Genomic DNA, 21410 nt, shown 5'->3' on the forward strand with positions numbered 1-21410 from the left:
GGAGTGTAGCAATGAGATCCTGTGTAGTGATAGGGGCATTGAGTTCCGTGTGTCCAATGTTGTCCAAGTACTGGAAACCAGGAGCGAGGGGTGGGAGAGAGATGTCAGTTCGATCGCGGACATCCGGGAAGAGGGAGTAATCGAACTGGGGATCATCGAGGATGGAAAGCACATCGGAGAGGTAGGAGGCAAAGTGATTGGCCTTACTAAGAGTGTCAGGGAAGGGGTGATCATCATGGAGAAGAGGATAGTAGGGGGAGGGTTTAGTTCCGGTAAGGCGACGGAAGGCTACCAGAACTTGGACGAGTTGGTAGGTAGGGTAGCATTTAAATGGGTGCACGTCTGTCGCCAGTCCCGGCGTTTCTTAGCCGCAGTAGCAGTGATGACAGCTAGGGTTTTGAAGAAGTAGGCGGCGAGGAACCCAGCAGGAACACCCCTGTGAGTATTTCAGCTGGTGGACGAGTCTGACGACTCACCATGCTTTCGTTTGCTACCAGGTCTCCGTACAAATTCTGCAAGCGCCTGTGAATATCTGCGATGCTCTGGTTTTCCACCGAAAGAAAATCAGTGGTACGCACTTTCGTTACAGAAGCCATTTTGAAGGATACGTACAGCGCCGCCACCTATCGGATCTTAATGAAACGATAGGGGCTGAAGCAGAAATATGCCACAACGCCCCAAAAGAAATTCCGCGTTTTTTCAGCTGAATTTGGCCGAGAAAAAGAAATGTGTTTTATTACTTACTGAAAGCCCCTCTCAAAAAGTTATTCACGAAAGAACAAAAAGAAAAAGCGTCACCGAAACCGCCAATCATCAGATGGTATCATCTACAAATTCGAGGTGTATTTGACAAGTGAAAGCTGTCAGCTTGTATTTCAATGTTCTCAGCTCAGAACGAAGTTACATGGAGGCAGCGGTGTTTATGGATTGTTTACGAAGCCGCCGAAGTCATTACTTTGATTCAGCAGTCGTTTGCGAGTGAAAGCAAACGAGTATGGCGCTGAAAATCGTTGCTTCCGCCAGTTATGAAGTGCGTGCTGCAATTAGATTTTTGTGTGTTAATTGATCTAAAGCTCTACATATTCATCAGTGGATATACCTACTTTATGGGCCTACAGTCATAGACAGCTTTGCCGAGGCCTTAAAGTAGTCTTAAGTAGGTACACGATGAGCGGAGTGGCATGTCTAGAACGTTAACATTATGCAGCTACCTCACCAAAACCTGCAGTCTGGTCGATTATTGACCGCTCGTACTCTGATTCATGAATTTTGCTCTCGACTGTCACGGAAAATTTCGTATGTCGAAAATCGTGTGTAAGGTGAGGACCGAAACAGCTTACCGACCAATACAAAGAGGACCGTTGTTGACCAGATGGAGATGCTTCGTTTTCTTGCTATTCTTCTCAAATGGTTCAAATGGCTCTGAGCACTATGGGATTTAACCTCTAAGGTTATCAGTCCCCTAGAACTTAGAACTACTTAAACCTAACTAACCTAAGGACATCACACACATCCATGCCCGAGGCAGGATTCGAACCTGCGACAGTAACGTTCGCGCGGCTCCAGACTGTAGCGCCTAGAACCGCTCGGCCACTCCGGTCGGCGCTATTCTTCTCACTCGCTTCCTCGCACTACTACGTCTTTTTGTACGTGAAACTATTACTTGGTTGACAATGGGTTGAAGAGGAACGCAAGTCTACCACTGTCTACCTGTTCATTTCCCAAACGGAGAACTTCTATGGAGAGGGCTTGGAAAACCTAGTCCGAAGTTACGAAAAGTACTTACAAGGAAGACACAAGTGCCATCACTTGATTTCCTAGGAACTTCGCTCAGTCGAATAAGAGTAAAAATAAGCGATCCCGTGTCTCGGCTTATACGTAGATACTCGACTGTTTCTCAAGAAACGACGGTCAAAGTTTTCACCGTTCTGCATCCTTAGACGAACTGGTTGCTCAGTGGTTGGCGTCACAGGTTCTTAATCTTGCGCCCTGTGTTCGAAACCTGATTATTGTTTTTTTTTTAATTTTTATTGTTTTCCTTTATCTACCCATGTCCGCAGAAGGTTACAGCACGAATGTTTCGTATCAGATTAGGAGATACAGGAGCGTTATATTAATTGTAAATTACAACTGGATTTCACAATGAGTGTCAGACATTTATTATGTAACATTTGTGCGTATCGTATGTTGAGAGGCTATAATCTCTTTAAATTCTCATATTTTGATATTTCATTCTTATGTCAATTCTTATATTAATTCTTATATTTTATTCATATGTTTATTCTTTAGGAAGATTTTGTGCGTTACCCTCGATGATAGCGATTGTAGAAACATTCGAAACACAGATGTTCTGAACATCGTGAGTATCGCGTGAAGGCAGGTTTGCCACAATGATACTTCGTCATATCAATCTCACTTGGGAAAGAAACGTTAACATTCTGAGAAAATTTCGCGCATTGGCAATAATTTCACGGCAAACCAAGCATAATGGAATACTTTCCCGAAAACTGGCGCTTGCGGTTGATCATGAATCAAGACACGCTACAGGAATTACACCGGAAACAATTTCAAGTAATTTTCTCATTCTTCTTTTTATTACGATCATACAATTATTAGATGACTAACGACAACGTTATGTCAAAATACGCTGTAAAACACCCGTGTAGTAACCTTCTACAAACATGGGTAGATAAATGAAAGCAACAAAATTAAAATAAAATAAATAAGAAACAGTTATCGGGTTTTGAACATGGGACACAAAATTAAGAAGCCTCGACGCTAACAACTGTGCCACCATTTAGTCTGAGTATCTAAAAGGTACATAAAAGGCACACAAAGTCTCTGGAAAATACCTCGAAAACTTTGACCGTCGTTTTTTCCGAAACTATCGAGTATCTACGGATAAGGGGAGACTGTTGTCGCTTATTTTGACCGCTCTTCCACTGAGCGAGGTTTCTGGCACCTATCGTGTTGTACTCGTTAGAAGTAAATGACATTACGTGGAAAAGCGGAGTAGGTGTGTATAGTATAATGTCTAAACGGCTCTTAGGTTTCGAATACGTCACGCAGTAATTGTCTGAAAATAGAAAGACAGTGTCGTACAACCTTAATTGGGCAGCAGCTTAAGTAAATAGTCCATTTCGTTACTGAAATGCGAGTAGTCTCTTCACGGGTAAGATCCGATTCTCACCTGGGTATGTGCAAGGCCTTCCACTGCTGCTGCGTGTAGTTGGTGGACTCCCTGCCGGGCACGTGGCACCAGTGGTCGGGCACGGTGAGCGCGATGACGAAGTTGACGTACGGCATGGCGGCGAACGTCATCACCAGCAAGTTGAAGGTCCAGTTGAAGCGCTGCTGGAAGCGGCCGCGCGTGCCCACCGCCTCCAGAAGACTGTCCATCACATTTCTGTCCGGGGCATTTCCGTCTTCGTCCTTCCTCAAAGGGCCCAGCTCTGCCATTTTACTCGGCGCTTTTGTCCTGCTGTTTGTATCCCTGTCTTGTGTTGATAAAAACTTCTCTGTAAACATAATAGTTTAACTCATTGGTGTTAATTTAAAACTAAAAATTTTCAATTTCCTGTTCCAGGAACAAGACACATATACATTTACATATAACTTCGTAATATGGGCAGCCACGGCTGTTTGAATTCATGTTAAACTGAACTTGATGAAACCACAAGCAGGTGTCAACTAATGATTAATTCACGACCGGTTGCGCTGCGTTAAAGCAGCATCTTCAGGTGGTTGTACTCAGAAAGGAAAGCGTCCTTGTAATATATATATTTAAAAATTATGGACAGCCAATAAAAAATAAACCTAAGTAAAAAGAACTAATAGTAATGTCGCATACATTGGCACCGAAAGACGCCCCCAAAGTTTACGGTCGCAGAATCCAACCTTACATAACTTTTCCCTTCCTTGCGGGTTTATCTTTGCATTAACGGAGCTGTTTCATAGGTTCTGTTTTTTAGACAGATGTTCTATTGATGGTACCTACTTTATGCTTCTTCTATTGCATTTAATCATATTTACTACAGTAACTGTGGTTCTTTTCGCCACAGTACCTCATCCCTTGCACTAGCAGCCCGAATGCTCTGCCAGTTACTATTTGTTGAACACTTCTCCTCTTCGTGGGGCTGCGGGCGTCTTCGGGTGCTAATCTATGTGCCACTACAGTAAGCAGTTTTTCTTTGGGTTTATTTTCGTTGTCTGTCCTTAATTAAGTTTTTAAATATATCGATCACGAGGATACTTTCGTTTCTGTGTAGAAGCTCCTGAAGATGCTGTTTCAACGCAGCGAAACCGGTCGTGAATAAATCATCAGTTAACAGCTATTGCGATTTTATTCAGGTTCATTTTACCAGATATACAATGACGGAAAAAATCGCAACATTAAAAAATAATTAATGTAGAGTAATGAAAATTCGGGAATACATTTGTCTAGATAAAATATTTAAGTGATTAACATCGCAAGATTACAGGTTAATGTTAGCACGAATAATCCATAGCAAAAGTGAAATGCTGGTATATTAATAACCAGTAAATCCGCAAGAAAGTTGAATGCAAGCATGCATATATGCATGCATTGTGTTACACAGGTACCGGATGTCAGTTTGTGGGATGGAGTTCTATGCCTGTTGCACTTGGTCGGTCAATACAGGGACGGTTAATGCTGCTTGTGGATGACGCTGGAGTTCTCGTCCGATGCTGTCCCATATATGCTCCACTGGAGACAGTTCTGGTGATCGACTAGGCCGAGGCACATACCTACAAAGCTTGTTGGGTTGCAACAGCCTATGTGGGCGAGCGTTACCCTGTTGGAAAACACGTCGTGGAATGCTGTTCATGAATGGCAGCGCAGCAGTTCGAATCACCAGACTGACGTACATATTTGCACTAAGGGTACTGTCCTACGAAGTGGCACTCCAGATCATAACTCCAGCTGTAGGTCCAGTGAGTCTAGCATGCAGACAGGTTGGTGGCAGACCCTCAACTGACCCCATTCTAACCAACAGTCGGCAGTCACTGGCACTGAGGCAGAACCAGCTTTCATCAGAAAACACAACAGACCTCCACCCAGCGCTCCAAAAGCAGTCTCCTGACACCTCTGAAGTAGCAAATGGCGGTGGTTTGGGCTCACTGGAATGCGCGCTACAGAGCATCTGGCTCAGAGATGTCCATGAAGCAACCAATTTGTAACGACTCATTGTCATCGTGGTACCAATTTCTGCTCAAACTGCTGCTGCAGATGCAGTATGATGAACCAGAGCAATACGTCGAACACGAAGGTCTTCCCTCTGGGTAGTGCTACTTGGCCGTCCGGAGCTCGGTCTTCTAGCGACCGTACATTCTTGTGACCTCCGCTTTCAGCAGTCATGTACAGTGGCTACGTTACTGCCAAGTCTTTCTACAGTAACGCAGAAGGAACATTCAGCTTCTCGCAGTCGTATTGCATGACTTCTTCTAGACTCACTGAGTTGTTAGGAATGGCGTCTTTGACAAAGGCGTTCTTAACTAACATCAACTCACCACGTCCAATTTCAATGGTAACTAACACTCATGACTGTTACAGCGCATCTTTAAAGCAAACCTGTTATGTATCCTCACAGTGCTGCTACTAGCGACACTCGTATGCGACTGGCACGAAACGTGAATAGACATCATCTTTCAGATGAAGAAACACTCGTACTCCCTTTCGTTTATGTCGCACAAGTCCTGCTTAGTGTTGCGATTTTTTTCTGTCAGTGTACTTTCATTGGCTTCCACTGCTATACAAGTTTTTCATTCCTTTTTTTATCATTACCTGTAAGATTACAATTTCAGTATATTGCTAGCACATCTTCGTGTTTTACAACTCTCAGCAGTTAATATTAGTCATTAATGTGAGAGTCTTAGTATTTGCGGCAAGAGCGATCCCGAACGCACGCCGCTGCCCGTAGATGCCGTGCATGTGCATGTGCCTGTGCATGCTTGAGCCGCCTTCGATGTGACCTAAGCTAGGATTGTCTGCTCGGACTCTGTTCTATGTACGTGTGTGATCGGTGCTAAACGGCGCACCCTACAGGAGTGGGGGGGGGGGGGGAGAGGAGACCAAGGTGTGGGGCAATTCCATACCCCCCCCCCCCCCCTGCCTCCCCCAGAAGAAGGTGATCTTCGCAAGCCGAGTGCAGCCTCACAGATATGAGTATCATTTAGAAGATAGGGGGAACATATAATCGATACTGACTAGTAGTATACACAGAAACATTTCTCATGAGATTTATACTTTATTTCGTCACTCACTGCGAAACTAATATCAGTAGCTCCCACCTCCCCACCTTCCTTCACTCCTCCCTCCCTCGTACCCTCTCTCTAGCTCCTAACGTTGGTACGGACTCTGTTGGCTATCTCCTATTGTCTTTCTGGCACTCATTCTGAAGCTTTCCTTCTCTAGCCGTTTACGTTAGAGTCATTACAGTGCGTCCTATGGAATAAGTGCGACATATACCCAGTGCCAAAGCTGTTCCCGCGCTTTATTCACCTGAAAAAAAAACTAAGGTCATCAGTCCCAAAGCGTACACACTACTTAACATAAATTATCCTAAGGACAAACACACGCACCCATGCCCGAGGGAGGACTCGAACCTCCGCCGGGACCAGCCCCACAGTCCATGACTGCAGCGCCTTAAACCGCTCGGCTAATCCCGCGCGGCATTCACCTGACAACTAAATGTACTGTCGCCATCACTGTGACATTTTATACAATCCAACAACTCTACCCCGTATGAGAGCTAGGTAAATTTGTTACCATTGCAATGAAAGACTGTTCTTCAAGCCGAAGGTTCCTTTATTTTACGATGATGTCCTCTCTGAGGCTCATAAAATACCTGTCTGTGGCTGGTGTAACGTCATCATTGGACTGACAAAACTGGATTACACGAATAAATGTCTTTGTATGTGGAAATAAGTTGAATTCACGGAAAGGAAAAAAAGGAAGTTTAGAAATCAACGTCCATCGACGAATAGGTCATTAGCGACGGATTACCAGCCCGGCCGTGTCATTGCAAAGGGGCGATCCCTGCATTTGGCAACAGTGTGATAGGAAAACCACGGAAAACCTATGCCTCAGCTGCAGTCCCCCGAATTCGAGTTCAGTGTCTCTCGTTGAAAGTTATATGATGGTCGTCTGATGAACAGTGTGAAAGTTCCACAATTCAGTTTTCTCATTATCAAACGGCCTTATGGGCTGATGCATTGTCCTGAATTTTATCTTTTACCATCCCAACACTTCTCATTTATACTTGCCTTATGATCGCGAAGAATTGCACAGCATTAGCAAGTAATTATTGCACCATCTGCAAGATAATCAATACGGAGAATTCCTTTAGCATTCCAGAGAACATCGGCCTATGAAAACGAGAGCTCATTTCTTGGTGCGGCGCCACCGGCGTCCACCCACCGCACTGATTGGTGTTTCATTGTAGACGTCAAGAATGGTTCAAATGGCTCTGAGCACTATGGAACTTAACATCTGAGGTCATCAGTCCCCTAGAATATAGAACTACTTAAACCTAACTAACCTAAGGACATCACACACACCCATGCCCGAGGCAGGATTCGAACCTGCGACCGTAGCGGTCGCGCAGTTCCAGACTGTAGCTCCTAGAACCGCTCGGCCACCCCGGCCGGCAAACATTTAGAGCACTTTCTCACAATAACATACAGAATTGACTCTAGAAGTAGATTATGTTAGATTAGATTAGCTTTCGTTCTAATTGATCCGTAGTGAGGAGGTCCTCCAGGATGTAGAACATGTCAGAAAACAACAATACATGACAAATATTTACAACTAAAACAAATAAGCTAATGTACCATTCCACAGGTCCCAAGTGGAAAATCGTCATTTTTTAATGAACACTATATGAAAGAGTCATTTTACAAATACTAATGCACTGAATTTAAAATAAAAAAGTTTATTTATTTATTTATAAGGTAATAAATGTGTAATGCAACTACTATAATACTTATTTACAATGAACACATTACTGCACTGAAATGGTGCAGAGGTTCGAATGTACTTACACACACACACACACACACACACACACACACACACACACACACACACACACACACACACACACACACACATATTTACAATGATCACATTACTGCACTGAAATTGTGCAGAAGTTATACACAAATCAGTTGGTTTTACTGAGAAATTCATCAATGGAGTAGAAGGGGTTGGCCACCAATAAATCCTTTAGGCTTCTCTTGAACTGATTTTCATTGGTTGATAAGCTTTTTATGGCTGCTGGCAAGATATTGAAAATGTGTGTTCCTGTGTTCCTGAATAATGCACATCTTTTTGTACAAGACTAAGTGACTTTAAATCCTTGTGAAGATTATTCTTATTTCCAGTATTGACTCCATGAATTGAGCTGTTGGTTTGAAAAAGTGATATATTTTTAATGACAAATTTCATTAAGGAACAAATATATTGGGTAGCAGTAGTTAGTATCCCTAGTTCCCTAAACAGGCATCTGGAGGATGTTGTTGAGTTCACACCACATATAACTCTTACTGCAGGTTTTTGTGTCCAGAATACTTTAGCTTGGCTTGATGAATTACCCCAAAAAATAATCCCATATGACATTATGAAATGAAAGTAAGCATAGTATGCCAGCTTTTTCATTTTTATATCCCCTATGTCTGAGACAATTCGCATTGCAAATAGAGATTTGTTAAGACGCTTCAGCAGTTCTGTGGTGTGCTCCTCCCAGTTGAATTTATTATCAAGCTGTAATCCCAAGAATTTAACACTGTCCACTTCTTCTATCTGCTTGTAGTCGTATGTTAGGCATATACTCGTGGGACACCCCTTACAAGTTCTGAATTGCATGTAGTATGTTTTTTCAAAGTTTAGTGACAAAGATTTGGCTAGGAACCAGTGATTAATGTCCACAAATATTTTATTAGCTGATCTTTCTAAGACTACACTTGATTTTCTATTTATTGCAATGTTTGTATCATCGGCAAACAAAACGAACTTGGCATCTGGTAATGTTACTGATGAAAGATCATTGATATACACAAGAAAAAGTAAGGGCCCCAAAATGGAACCTTGTGGGACCCCACATGTAATTAGTTCCCAGTTGGATGATGCCTGATAGCTTGATACATGTCTCTTTCCTAATAACATCCTTTGTTTCCTGCCAGAGATAGAAGATCTGAACCATTTTGCAGCATTTCCTGTTACACTATAATATTCTAATTTATTTAAAAGGATATTGTGATTTACACAGTCAAATGCCTTTGACAGATCACAAAATATACCAGGTGCCTGCAGTTTTTTGTCTAATGAATTAAGCACATTTTCACTGTAAGTGTAGAGAGCCTTCTCAATATCAGAACCCTTTAGAAATCCAAACTATGACTTTGACAGTATGTTATTTTAGATAAGATGGTTATAAAGCCGATTGTACATTACTTTTTCCAAAATTTTTGAGAATGCTGGCAACAGTGAAATTGGACAGATATTTTATGCTATTTCTTTATCTCCCTTCTTAAACAGTGGCTTAACTTCAGCATATTTCAACCATTCAGGAAATATTCCACTGATAAACGACGGGTTACACAGATAGCTTAATATGTTACTTAGCTCAGAATTACATTCTTTAATTAACTTTGTTGATATTTCATCATACCCACTAGATACTTTTGATTTTAAAGATTTTATGATGGACATTATTTCTGCTGGGTAGTGAGGGTCAAATTCATATTGTGGAAGTTACTTGAAATGTCTGGTCTGAGGTATTCTATAGCAGCATCTACCGAACCTGACAACCCCATCTTTTCAGTAACAGTTATAAAATGTTTGTTAAAAAGTTCTGCAACACTATACACATCTGTCACCAATGTATCATTTACTCTTAATGCTAATTGTTCCTCTTCATGTCTGGTTCTACCGGTCTCCTCCTTCACTATATCCCATATTGTCTTTATTTTGTTATCTGATGTGACTATCTTTTCCTTGTAATGTATTTGCTTTGGTATCCGTATTATAGTCTTTAATATTTTGCGGTATTTCTTGTGATGTGCTATAGCATCAACATCGGAACTGTTTCGGATTGACAGATACAGTTTTCTTTCTGTTTTACAAGATACCCCGATTCCTTGAGTAATCCATGTATTCTTTGTAGACTTTGCTCTAACCTTGGTAGGTTTGGGGGGAAAACAGTGTCCGAATAAGGTAAGCACTTTATTAGACAGTAGTGGTACACTGCCTTTGTCGAGGGGGTTGAGTAGGAGAGTAATCACGTTATACATTAGTCTCCCAAAGCACTTTAACAATCAGCAGCGGCAATGGCGCGTGCGGATAATGGTTGCCGGTAAAGCTACGCATCATATGCAAGTTCTTTGACTTTCTCGTCGTGTCCATTTTCCGAGACGTATGTGGGAGGAAGTAAAATGTTGACCGACGCTTCTTGGAAAATACACTCCCTAAATTTAAGCAGTAAATCTTTGCACGATGCACAGGGCCTCTCTTGTAGCATCTGGCACTGGTGTTTGTTGAACATCTCACGCCCTGTAAACCGTACTGTGCGAAATGTGCCGCTCTTCGTTACTCTTTCCCGTCTCTTCTATTAATCCTGCTTAGTAACGGTCCTAAACTCATGAACAATACCAAAGAATCGGTCAAACTAGTGGTCTGAAAGCCAATTATTTCAAGGGTGAAATACATTTCCTTAAGATTTTTCCAGTGAATCTCAGACTCCATTGCTTTTCCTCCTGTTTGTTTTATGTCATCATTTTACAGCGGTGGATGCTTACTCCTAGGTATTCTACGGTAGTGGCGTTTTCTAGAAATTTGTCGCCTGTCTCTCCTGTTACTCTCAGACGGTCGTATTCTACAACTCCTGTGAGGTAACGGGGGATAATATGGCCATACAGCAGCTTTGCTCTCAATGCAAATATTAGCTATGCAAAAATGGATGGGATGTGAAAAGCACAAAGACAAGTCAATATATTTATAGACTCGTCTTTCCCTGATAAACAGAAGGCAGCATCCAGCAGTTTCAGATGGTTTAAATTACTTGGTTACATAATTGCATATAATTACTGTACATGACTTTGCACTTAAGTAAATAATGTAGGGTGTGCTTGTAGTGAATCCTTGGATCATTGAAATAGAAGTCATATGAAAACGAGCTCTTCCAAGTAGTTCGTAATTTAAATTTAAAGCACAGCAGCAGTAATAATATGTTGGGCTGGTGTACTTCAATCAAAACGTTTCATAGTAGAATTAAGTTATAAAGATGTTTAGAACAACTGCAAAGTAAGTCATTATTTTATTATGAAGACACTATTCAGTTTCAATCTTTGTAGTGCCAGACAAGTATTTGTATGTCTCATATTTCGTGCAAAGACGTCATTAAATGAAGGGAGTGGGTGAAACTGTGCCAAAACATGGAGTTATTCCTAATTATGTAAATCTGACAGCATGTCATAAATTAGTTCTGATTTTAATTTTCCACGCTTAAGAATAAAATTATATATTAAATGCAGAGTGAAAATCGGGTAATGCAAAATGGACATGAAAATACTTGTTTTGTGTGTTGATGAGTGTTCGTAGTTCCGTTGCATAATGTTTTGTTTTTTTAATTGCAACGAATTATAAAATTATGTGGTGATAAATGTGTGTGAAATAATATAATGAATTTAGGTTTAAGTATTTAAATTTTACAAAAATTGTAAACGTTTTGTGGCCATGTTTAGGAATTATTTTGATTACTGTAGTGTCACGTGAACCGACTCAGGACTGGGGATATGAGCGGGAAAATGTGGACTTTGGTCGTTGTCCGTTGTGGTGGTAAGTTCGGAGCAGCAAACGGCCGCGAGTGTAAGCATGGACGCCAGTGTATGCGAATAAACTGTGAAGGAACAACTTGAAAGTGCGTGGGTGCGAGACAATAAACCATGTGTACAAATTGCACCGATTATTATTTATCTAGATCAAATTTATTTGTCAACTTTAATATGCATGACCAAAAAGTTACAAGTGTTTGTTTTAAATAAATAATTTTCAAATGGTTCAAATGGCTCTGAGCACTATGGGACTTAACTGCTGAGGTCATCAGTCCTCTAGAACTTAGAACTGCTGAAACTTAACTACCCTAAGGACATCACACACGTCCATGCCCGAGGCAGGATTCGAACCTGCGACCGTAGCGGTCTCGCGGTTCCAGACTGTAGCGCCTAGAACTGCTCGGCCACTCCGGCCGGCAAATAAGTTTCAATCTGAACTTGTATAGTGTACCTCATTTTGCGCAAGGTTGTGCTGTAGACAACTGTGTATTCAATTCACTGCTGTTCAAAGGCTAGCCAATATATGAGTCAGTATTAGGGGCGCAAATGCAACCATTCACTACCAAAACCGTTTGCAGATGAGCCACGTGTAAAATAGGTGGTGAACGAGCCCGAGTACATTTGCACTCCGCAGGCACTTTGAATGTTGCTGTTGTTGTCTTCAGTCCGAAGACTTGTATGAAGCAACTCTTCTTGCTAGTCTGTCCTGTGCAAGCTTCTGCACCTCTGCATAAGAATGCTCTCTAAATAAACACTTAACAGTAATCAGTCGCAGAAGATTCTTTTGCCATTCAACAGGGAGCGGGTGAGTCACTGAATGCGGAATACGGGTTGCAAACACGTCATAAATTTTAGTTAACATATCTATTAAAAAAGTTGATTAAAAGTATATTCTAATCAAGCACAGGTGACAATGCGATGCTGATGAACCACTATGCTATTCCCTGCTTACCGGCGTTATTGTCCGTTATTATACGTAGAGTGCCAGCCAGTGTGCTCTCCCAGGCTTTAACGCTAGCATTCAACTTGGGTCCGCTTCATCTCGTTTTCAGTGGCCATCAAGTTACCCTACCACGCTTGAATGGTCACCGTTCCAGTCCCTCGCCAAACGAAAATCTCTGTCAGCAGTTGGGATGGAAGCCTATCTCTCCGTATAGCAGTCTGGTGCAATGACGGATCAACTACGAAGGCGGACATATAAAAAAATATAGAGAAGTGAATGTCATTTCGTTCGTAAAAAGTTCCAATGCTGACAGTGAAGGAGAAGGAGGAGATAAGTGTTCAACGTCCCGTCGACAACGAGGTCATTAGAGACAGAGTGCAAGGTCGGGTTAAGGAAGGAAATCGGCCGTGGCATGTGAAAAGAAACGTCCCGGCGTTTGCCTGAAGCTATTTAGGGAATTTACGGAAAACCTAAACCTGTAGGGCTGGCGCGGGTTTGAACCGTCGGCCTCCCGAATGCAAGTCCAGTGGGCTAACCACTGCGCCATATCGCCCAGTAATGCTGATATGAAGGAAAAATGCTTGAACTATGCTGGCCATAAGAAAGCTGCAGAAAAGGAAAACATACGAGAGTTTCGCATGTAACTGTCTCCTGTTACTGGGCAGATAAGACAAGAGGTTTACGATGTTTGCGGAAAAATCAAGAGCGGAAGAAAAGAAAACGCGTTCGCCTGTTACGGAGCAAGTATGAGGCCGAGTGCGCATGCGCGTACTCTGACAGACAGCACTAGTGTTGCGCATGTGCGGCGCCGCATCAGACGCCGCCACGACGAAGTCTCGAGTCTGGGCTCTGTTCGTCACTTTTTTCTCTCTAATTACACGTCAGTATAAAAACTGCTACCCGGTTGCCTATCGGTCATGCTAGAAAAATTTAATGTTAAATCTTGGATCCAGTTTTCGAGTGAATCTTACCAATATTTTTATAACTTCAGGCGGAACTCTTTTATTTTATAATCATTGATTCAAAAAGTACAGACGGTGACGAAACTTGGGAGGGCGGTTCGTGACAGTTTCATTAAAGGAAGAGACCTTAAGCACTTTCCGTCTCTGATCGTAACTTGTAAGACACGTACGTGTTTAAATCTATGAGCAAAGCTGGTAATGTGGTCTCTTATTTATTTATTCCTATCTTTTACCTCTACACAGTACACAATGAAATTAAGTTTCATCTATTACTCGATTTCTTTCGGTGTAGTTCAAATGGCTCTGAGCACTATGGGACTTAACAGCTGAGGTCATCAGTCCTCTAGAACTTAGAACTACTTAAACCTAACTAACCTAAGGACATCACACACATTCATGCCCGATTCGAACTTGCGACCGTAGCGGTCGCGCGGTTCCAGACTGTAGCGCCTAGAACCGCTCGGTCACTTCGGCCGGCTCGGTGCAGTTGCCTGCTTATTATTGAAACGCTGAAGAAGTACGCTTAACGTACCTCACATTTGCCTGTGTGACGTTTTAAATCATTAAAGCTACCTCACAATTAGAGCAAAGAGTAACTTTTAAAGCATTTGAAAATGTTGTAAAGCAATAAAAATAACCATACTTATAGGTAAGTAACTTCGTCGAATCCAGGTACTCACAGATACTGTTGCAACGGCGCGGTTCCTCCTAAAATGCAGGAAACTCTTCGCTACATTTTTTGCTGTCGGAAGCTAATAAATCAACGTGAGGTCTCTCAGCGAACGCTACAACGTCGCTTGAGACGCCTCTCGGCTGCCACAGTACAAACGATAGAAGCGGCGCTGCGGATCTCAGAGATAAACGGCCTACCATTGCGCAACGGCGGACTGCCACGTGGTGGAGCAGCAGTGCCACCGGTTAAAGTGCGTCAGCGGTGATTAAAGGGCGTACCTGAAGTCTGCGTGTGACCTTCTGCTCCTTAGAGCCACGGGGGCCACGCGTGTTAATGTAGGAAGCATCTCTAAGACTTTTTAAAAAACATATTTCAATAACAGCTTGAGTTATGCTGCTTGTTAGGAGACATACGCTCAAGAATTGTCGAGTAAGTATGCTAGGTAACATCCATGTACGTACATCCTCCTTCGAATGGCGAAAATCACTGAAGATTTCTAAGAAGGTCATCATCTTTATAATTTGAACATTAATCCACATCAGACAGACGTTAAACTACCTCTCTTTCCTTTAATAAATGAAGTGAAATATATGCAACCTGAAACAAAAAAATAGCGAGGAACTCATCGACTTAAGCCTCGATTTCCCCCCCCCCCCCCCCCCCCCCCACCCCTCCACCTCTGGCTCGTTTTCTCTGCCGTTTCGGCAGATACACTACTGGCCATTAAAACTGCTACACAAAGAAGACATGCAGATGATAAACGGGTATTCATTGGGCAAATATATTATACTAGAGCTGACATGTGATTACATTTTCACTCAATTTGGGTGCATAGATCATGAGAAATCAGTACCCAGAACAACCACCTCTGGCCGTAATAACGGCCTTGATACGCCTGGGCATTGAGTCAAACAGAGCTTGGATGGCATGTACAGGTACAGCTGCCAGTGCAGCTTCAACACGACACCACAGTTCATCAAGAGTAGTGACTGGCGTATTGTGACGAGCCAGTTGCTCGGGCACCATTGACCAGACGTTTCCAATTGGTGAGAGATCTGGAGAATGTGCTGGCCAGGGCAGCAGTCGAACATTTTCTGTATCCAGAAAGGCCCGTACAGGACCTGCAACATGCGGTCGTGCATTATCCTGCTGAAATGCAGGGATCGAATGAAGGGTACAGCCATGGGTCGTAACACATCTGAAATGTAACGTCTACTGTTCAAAGTGCCGTCAATGCGAACAAGAGGTGACCGAGACGTGTAGCCAATGGCACCCCATACCATCACGCCGGCTGATATGCCAGTATGGCGATGACGAATACACGCTTCCAATGTGCATTCACTGCGATGTCGCCAAACACGGATGCGACCATCATGATCCTGTAAACAGAACTTGGATTCATCCGAAAAAATGACGTTTTGCCATTCGTGCACACAGGTTCGTCGTTGAGCACACCATCGCAGGCGCTCCTGTCTGTGATGCAGCGTCAAGGGTAACCGCAGCCATGGTCTCCGAGCGTATAGTCCATGCTGCTGCAAACGTCGTCGAACTGTTCGTGCAGGTGGTTGTTGTCTTGCAAACGTCCCCATCTGTTGACTCATGGATCGAGACGCGGCTGTACGATTCGTTACAACCATGCGGATAAGATGCCTGTCAGCTCGACTGTTAGTGATACGAGGCCGTTGGGATCCAGCACGGCGTTCCGTATTACCCTCCTGAACCCACCGATTCCATATTGTGCTATCAGTCATTCGATCTTGACCAACGCGAGCAGCAATGTCGCGATACGATAAACCGCAATCGCGATAGGCTACAATCCGACCTTTATCAAAGTCGGAAACGTCATGGTACGCATTTCTCCTCCTCACACGATGAATCACAACAACGTTTCACCAGGCAACGCCGGTCAACTGCTGTTTGTGAATGAGAAATCAGTTCGAAACTTTCCTGATGTCAGCACGTTGTAGGTGTCACCATCGGCGCCAACGTTGTGTGAATGCTCTGAAAAGCTATTCATTTGCGTATCACAGCAACTTCTTCCTGTCGGTTATATTTCGCGTCTGTAGCACGTCATCTTCCTGGTGTAGCGATTATAATGGTCACTAGTGTATTTGCAATTTAGGTTTTGAAATGTGTAAATGGAGTCAGCCCAAACAAATATTGTCATCACTTATTTCATGCGATGCCAGTCTGCAACATGAAGGATACTGGGCTGTTTTGTGCAAGATACAAGCGGAAATGTGTTTGCGCCACCTATATAGACACGAAAATCGGAATAACAACAAGCAAAGTAGAAAGGCAGCTGCAGAATCCAATTTGTTGTCGATGTTTTAACGATGTGCTAGTGATTCAAACTTGGGGCGTCTGGGCTAGAGGTACACACAGACAAATCCTCATAACGAACGAACTCGATATTTTATATTACTGAGTATATACGCAATCGACATAGCCTCACAATTTCATGAACAGCGCTGAGTCACATGACGCATGCATGCGTCACAGGGCACAGCTATCTCGACATGTTGGCGAACTATGCACAGAGATGCTCCCGACGTCATTTTCGAGCACTATGGTGCCCCTCACCCGTTAACGTGGGGATGTTACTACGTTTCTGCATGAGACGTTTCCTGAGCGTTCTATCGGATTCCTTGGCCTTCTCGGTTCCCGATCTGACGTCTCTTGGTTTCAGTGCATGTGGGTCTATCAAGGACATTTTCCGAGATCTGTTAGATTGCAAAAAAACAGATTTACACCCCAGTAGAGGCCATAACACCTGTAATGCTTATGAACATGTGGCGAGAAGTGTAGTACCGTCTCGGCATCTGTTACGCTACAAACGATGCTCACATTGAACTATGTCAACATGCATTACAATGCTTGACCTCGTGTGTGCAATGTTGGACAAGTAAAGTTATAAACCTCAATAGGTACTGAGTATAAACAAATGTTTTTGTATACTTCTAGCCCGGACACCCTGTATATTATAGGCTAACTGAAGATGGGTGGAAGCCCGAAACGCGTATTAACATGCATAAAAATGCATATAAAAGTTGCTGGTTGTATTTCTTAAAACAATAAACTTATTCATATACATGATAATGATGTGACTACATGATGGATAATCGGTGTGTTTAATGTTACTGGAAATGGGAATCGCATCACAGAATTCCAAGAAGATGCGTACGTGTAGCTTATTTCCACCTCTCGGCCTTTGAGAAAGGTCGAATTATTGCATGAGGACATGGATGCATCATACCAAAAGAGCACACAGACAGATGGATGTAGTTGAATGAGAGCAGAATGAGAGGTGACGATATGGACTCAGGACAACATTGTGACAAGAAAACTGGGCACTGGTCTTTCCAGAAGGACTGCTCGACGTCTTTGACGAATAGATGAATGACAACACCTGAAAACTGGGCAAAGGTTGTAGACAGAATTTCAACAAGAACTATAGCGAATAGAGTGCTGGAATTTGTATTTGGATGTCATGTTTCCGCGTGTCGTTTTCTGCTGACACCATACCATGTACAACAGAGATTTGCGTGGTGACGAGGGAGAGTCAGCTGCGAAACTAAGTGGCATTAGGTGGTGTTGAGCGATGAACCTCGATTCTTTTTCGGGCGGTCAGATCGACGTCGTAGTGTCCGTTGATGGTCACAAGAAGCCGCAATTCTCGATACGCATGCTTATCCAACTCACGTGATCATGGCAACGAGAACTATAGGATATGACAACGGGACTCATTTGGTGGTTGTTGAAGGGAAACTGAATGTTCGCCATATTGGAGCAAGAGTGCTAAGTCCTGTTGCCTTATCCTTAATGACCGGGGTATTAACCGTCATACTGCAATAGGCTAACGCTAGCCCACACTGTAGTTCACTCCGGAAATGCCTTGAGGAAATGTACCATTCCTGTTCCCTGATCTGTCACCCATACAGCATGTCTGGGGTGCGATGGGAATACATATATTTTCATATCGCCTCAAGTTCGGAACCATCATGAAATGACACTGAATATGTTTCAAACATGTCAATAAATTTCTCAAGAGGATATTCGGTGGTTTTTTACTACCATATCACAACGAATACAGGAGTCTATACGTAGTCGTGGAGCTCACAACTCATACTAATGATGATGGACATCAGTTACGATTGAAATGAAAGTTTAATAAGTCAATACCCGTTATGTGAAAACTTTGAGGTTCGCCGATGACATTGTAATTCTGGCAGAGACAGCAAAGGACCTGGAAGAGCAGCTGAACGGGATGGACAGTGTCTTGAAACGAGGATATAAGATGAACATTAACAAAAGTAAAACGAGGATAATGGAATGTAGTCGAATTAAGTCGGGTGATGCTGAGGGAATTAGATTAGAAAATGAGACACTTAAAGTAGTAAATGAGTTTTGCTGTTTGGGGAGCAAAATAAATGATGATGGTCGAAGTAGAGAGGATATAAAATGTAGAATGACAATGCCAAAGGAAGCATTTCTAAATAAGAGAAGTTTGTTAACAACGAGCATAGATTTAAGTGTCAGGAAATCTCATCTGAAAGTATTTGTATGGAGTGTAGCCAGGTATGGAAGTGAAACGTGGACGATAAATAGTTTGGACAAGAAGAGAATAGAAGCTTTCGAAATGTGGTGCTACAGAAGAATGCTGAAGATTAGATTGGTAGACCACATAACTAATGAGAAGGTATTGAATAGAATTGGGGAGGAGTTTGTGGCACAACTTGACTAGAAGAAGGGATCGGTTGGTAGGACATGTTCTGAGGCATCAAGGGATCACCAATTTAGTATTTGAGGGCAGCGTGGAGGGTAAAGACCGTAGAGGGAGACCAAGAGATGAATACACTAAGCAGATTCAGAAGGATGTAGGCTGCAGTACGTACTGGGAGATGAAGCAGCTTGTACAGAATAGAGTAGCATGGAGAGCTGCATCAAACCAGTCTCTGGACTGAAGAACACAACAACAACAACAACCCGTTATGTGATTGAAATTTCCACGGAGTGTGATAAATAACGGGCTAATGCTTCACGGTACAACATATTTCATTTCCATCCGTAATTCATAACTATATCTTTCTGAAGTATATCTCATTGCTGTATGGTCCAAAGAATGTCGTCTGATTTTTTTCGTATCCCTATGCAAATCTAAAATCGAAATAACAGAGTGAAGTGACGGATTAATGAAGAAATGGGTACGAGTACGTACGCATTCAGGAGAAGCGGGGATGAATTCCGCCCAGCTGTCCAAATTTAGTGCTCCTAAAACACTTACGGCAGCTGCCAAAATGGTTTCCTAGAAGAGGACACTACAGCTTTCCTTCCCAGTCCTTAACTTAGCCGATCTCTGTCTCTAACGACCTCGTCGGCTTTGGAATACGAGACTGGAATAGAAGGGAGAAACGATAGAGGTACTCAAGGTACCCTCCGCCACACATCGTCAGGTGGCTTGCGGAGTATGGATGTAGATGTAGATGTAGAACGCTAAGAGCCTATCTTCCTCCCTTAATTTCCAGCCAGAATTCCATCCAAATTTTTTCGGGCAGGCTACAGCACCGTTTAACGTTGGGCTGGGTGATACACAAGTCTTTGCGAAGAATTAAAACACCTGCGAATAGTGTTCCGATGAAATGGGTGCTCACATCGATAAACTGAGCGGGCGTTGCAGTCAAAATCAACAGCTGAGGAAGAGGCTCAGACTAAGGAAGAAGGGATAAGTCAAGAATCATTTACCTTTTATGCTGACCAGATCCCAGGAAAGTTTGGTAGACTCCTACAGAAACGAGGCATCCAATATATTTCGCGCACCTCAGAAAAGATTACAAGGCTTCTTTGTAATGTTGAAGACGATGTAGGTCTCCGAAATCCAGGAGTATACCGCATTCCATTACGTGCGACGGACTATTACGTAGAACAGTCAGGAGAAGTGCAAGGAGCACCGGCGGCACACCGGGATAAAACAGCCAAGCAAAGCGGCTGTCGCTGAGTATTGCCTCGCAAACAACCATGACGTGAAACAGGATACCAGTATCATGGAGCAGATGCTGTGTTTCTGGGAAGGTTTAATGAAGAAGTCTATCGAAAGAAAGATATCGGAAAGCTTACAAACTATGACGGAGGTTTCGGTTTAAACAAAGCTTGGCGTCCGGCACTCAGTTTATTATCTAGCCGGCTATTTTATCCGCCAGAGCTAGGAAATACTGAATGTATGCTTCGTGGAATATCAGTGGGTACTCTGAAATACAAACGAGCATTAAACGGCTTAGCAGCGACAATACTTTGCAGTCTGGTTAGAGTCCAGGCAGCGAGTACGCTCAAAAATACAGCTCACAACATCTGAGGAAGACGACCGGCTCTGTCGTAGGTATGTTACGCATAAAAAAGAATCGTCAACTCGACTGTATACGCGGAAACACACCGTTAAACAAGCACACCGAGAAAACCTTAGAACTTCTTTATGTGCCAGATCAGTCAGCTAAGAAACTCAGAAACAACCAGTAGTCCTGCTTCACAGGTAACGGAAACAAATTCTTCGTTCATTTTTTCAGAAGTTAGAGATTAACTATTCCCCATGATGAAACGTTGAAATATGCATTAAAAATGGAACGAATGTCCTGTTTATATAGCTGGCGTCTTTCGAAGAGCAGAGTGGGTATCCTCACGCGTCTGGCTGTGACTCCTCGGTCGTGGCCCAGGCTTCCTTGCGTTGGTCTTGTTTGTAGGCGGATAATTGAGCCTCTGCCCGCGGCCGGCGTTGATTTGGCGCTTCCTGCGTGGCCGGACCTGCAGCACCACCAGAGGTGCGCCACGGGACAGTCGCGGCATAGGCGTCGCCCCACTCACCAGAGGACGGCCTCGTTTCAGTCTTTGTAAACAGCACTCGCGTTTGGTAACACACTCGCTGTTCGTGCCGTTCAGAACGTCATGAAAAGCGAGCGGTCGTGAATTCAATAGTCAACTGTTAAGCTACTGC

General features: G+C 43.1%; 1 protein-coding gene across 1 annotated transcript in view; it reads right to left on the reverse strand.

Annotated features, from left to right (window-relative positions):
- LOC124594418 (solute carrier family 22 member 7-like) overlaps positions 1-14545 on the reverse strand; it is a 148588-nt gene extending 134043 nt beyond the window's left edge. Inside the window, exons 1-2 of the mRNA XM_047132792.1 lie at positions 14436-14545; positions 3191-3518 (exon numbers count right to left, since the gene is read on the reverse strand). Coding sequence (XP_046988748.1) covers positions 3191-3459 — 269 coding nt within the window. The 5' untranslated portion in view covers positions 3460-3518; positions 14436-14545. The remainder of the gene's footprint in view (positions 1-3190; positions 3519-14435) is intronic.
- Positions 14546-21410: the final 6865 nt, after the last annotated feature.

This window comes from Schistocerca americana, chromosome 1 (genome assembly GCF_021461395.2).
Source record: "Schistocerca americana isolate TAMUIC-IGC-003095 chromosome 1, iqSchAmer2.1, whole genome shotgun sequence".
NCBI classification, from domain to species: Eukaryota; Metazoa; Arthropoda; class Insecta; order Orthoptera; family Acrididae; genus Schistocerca; species Schistocerca americana.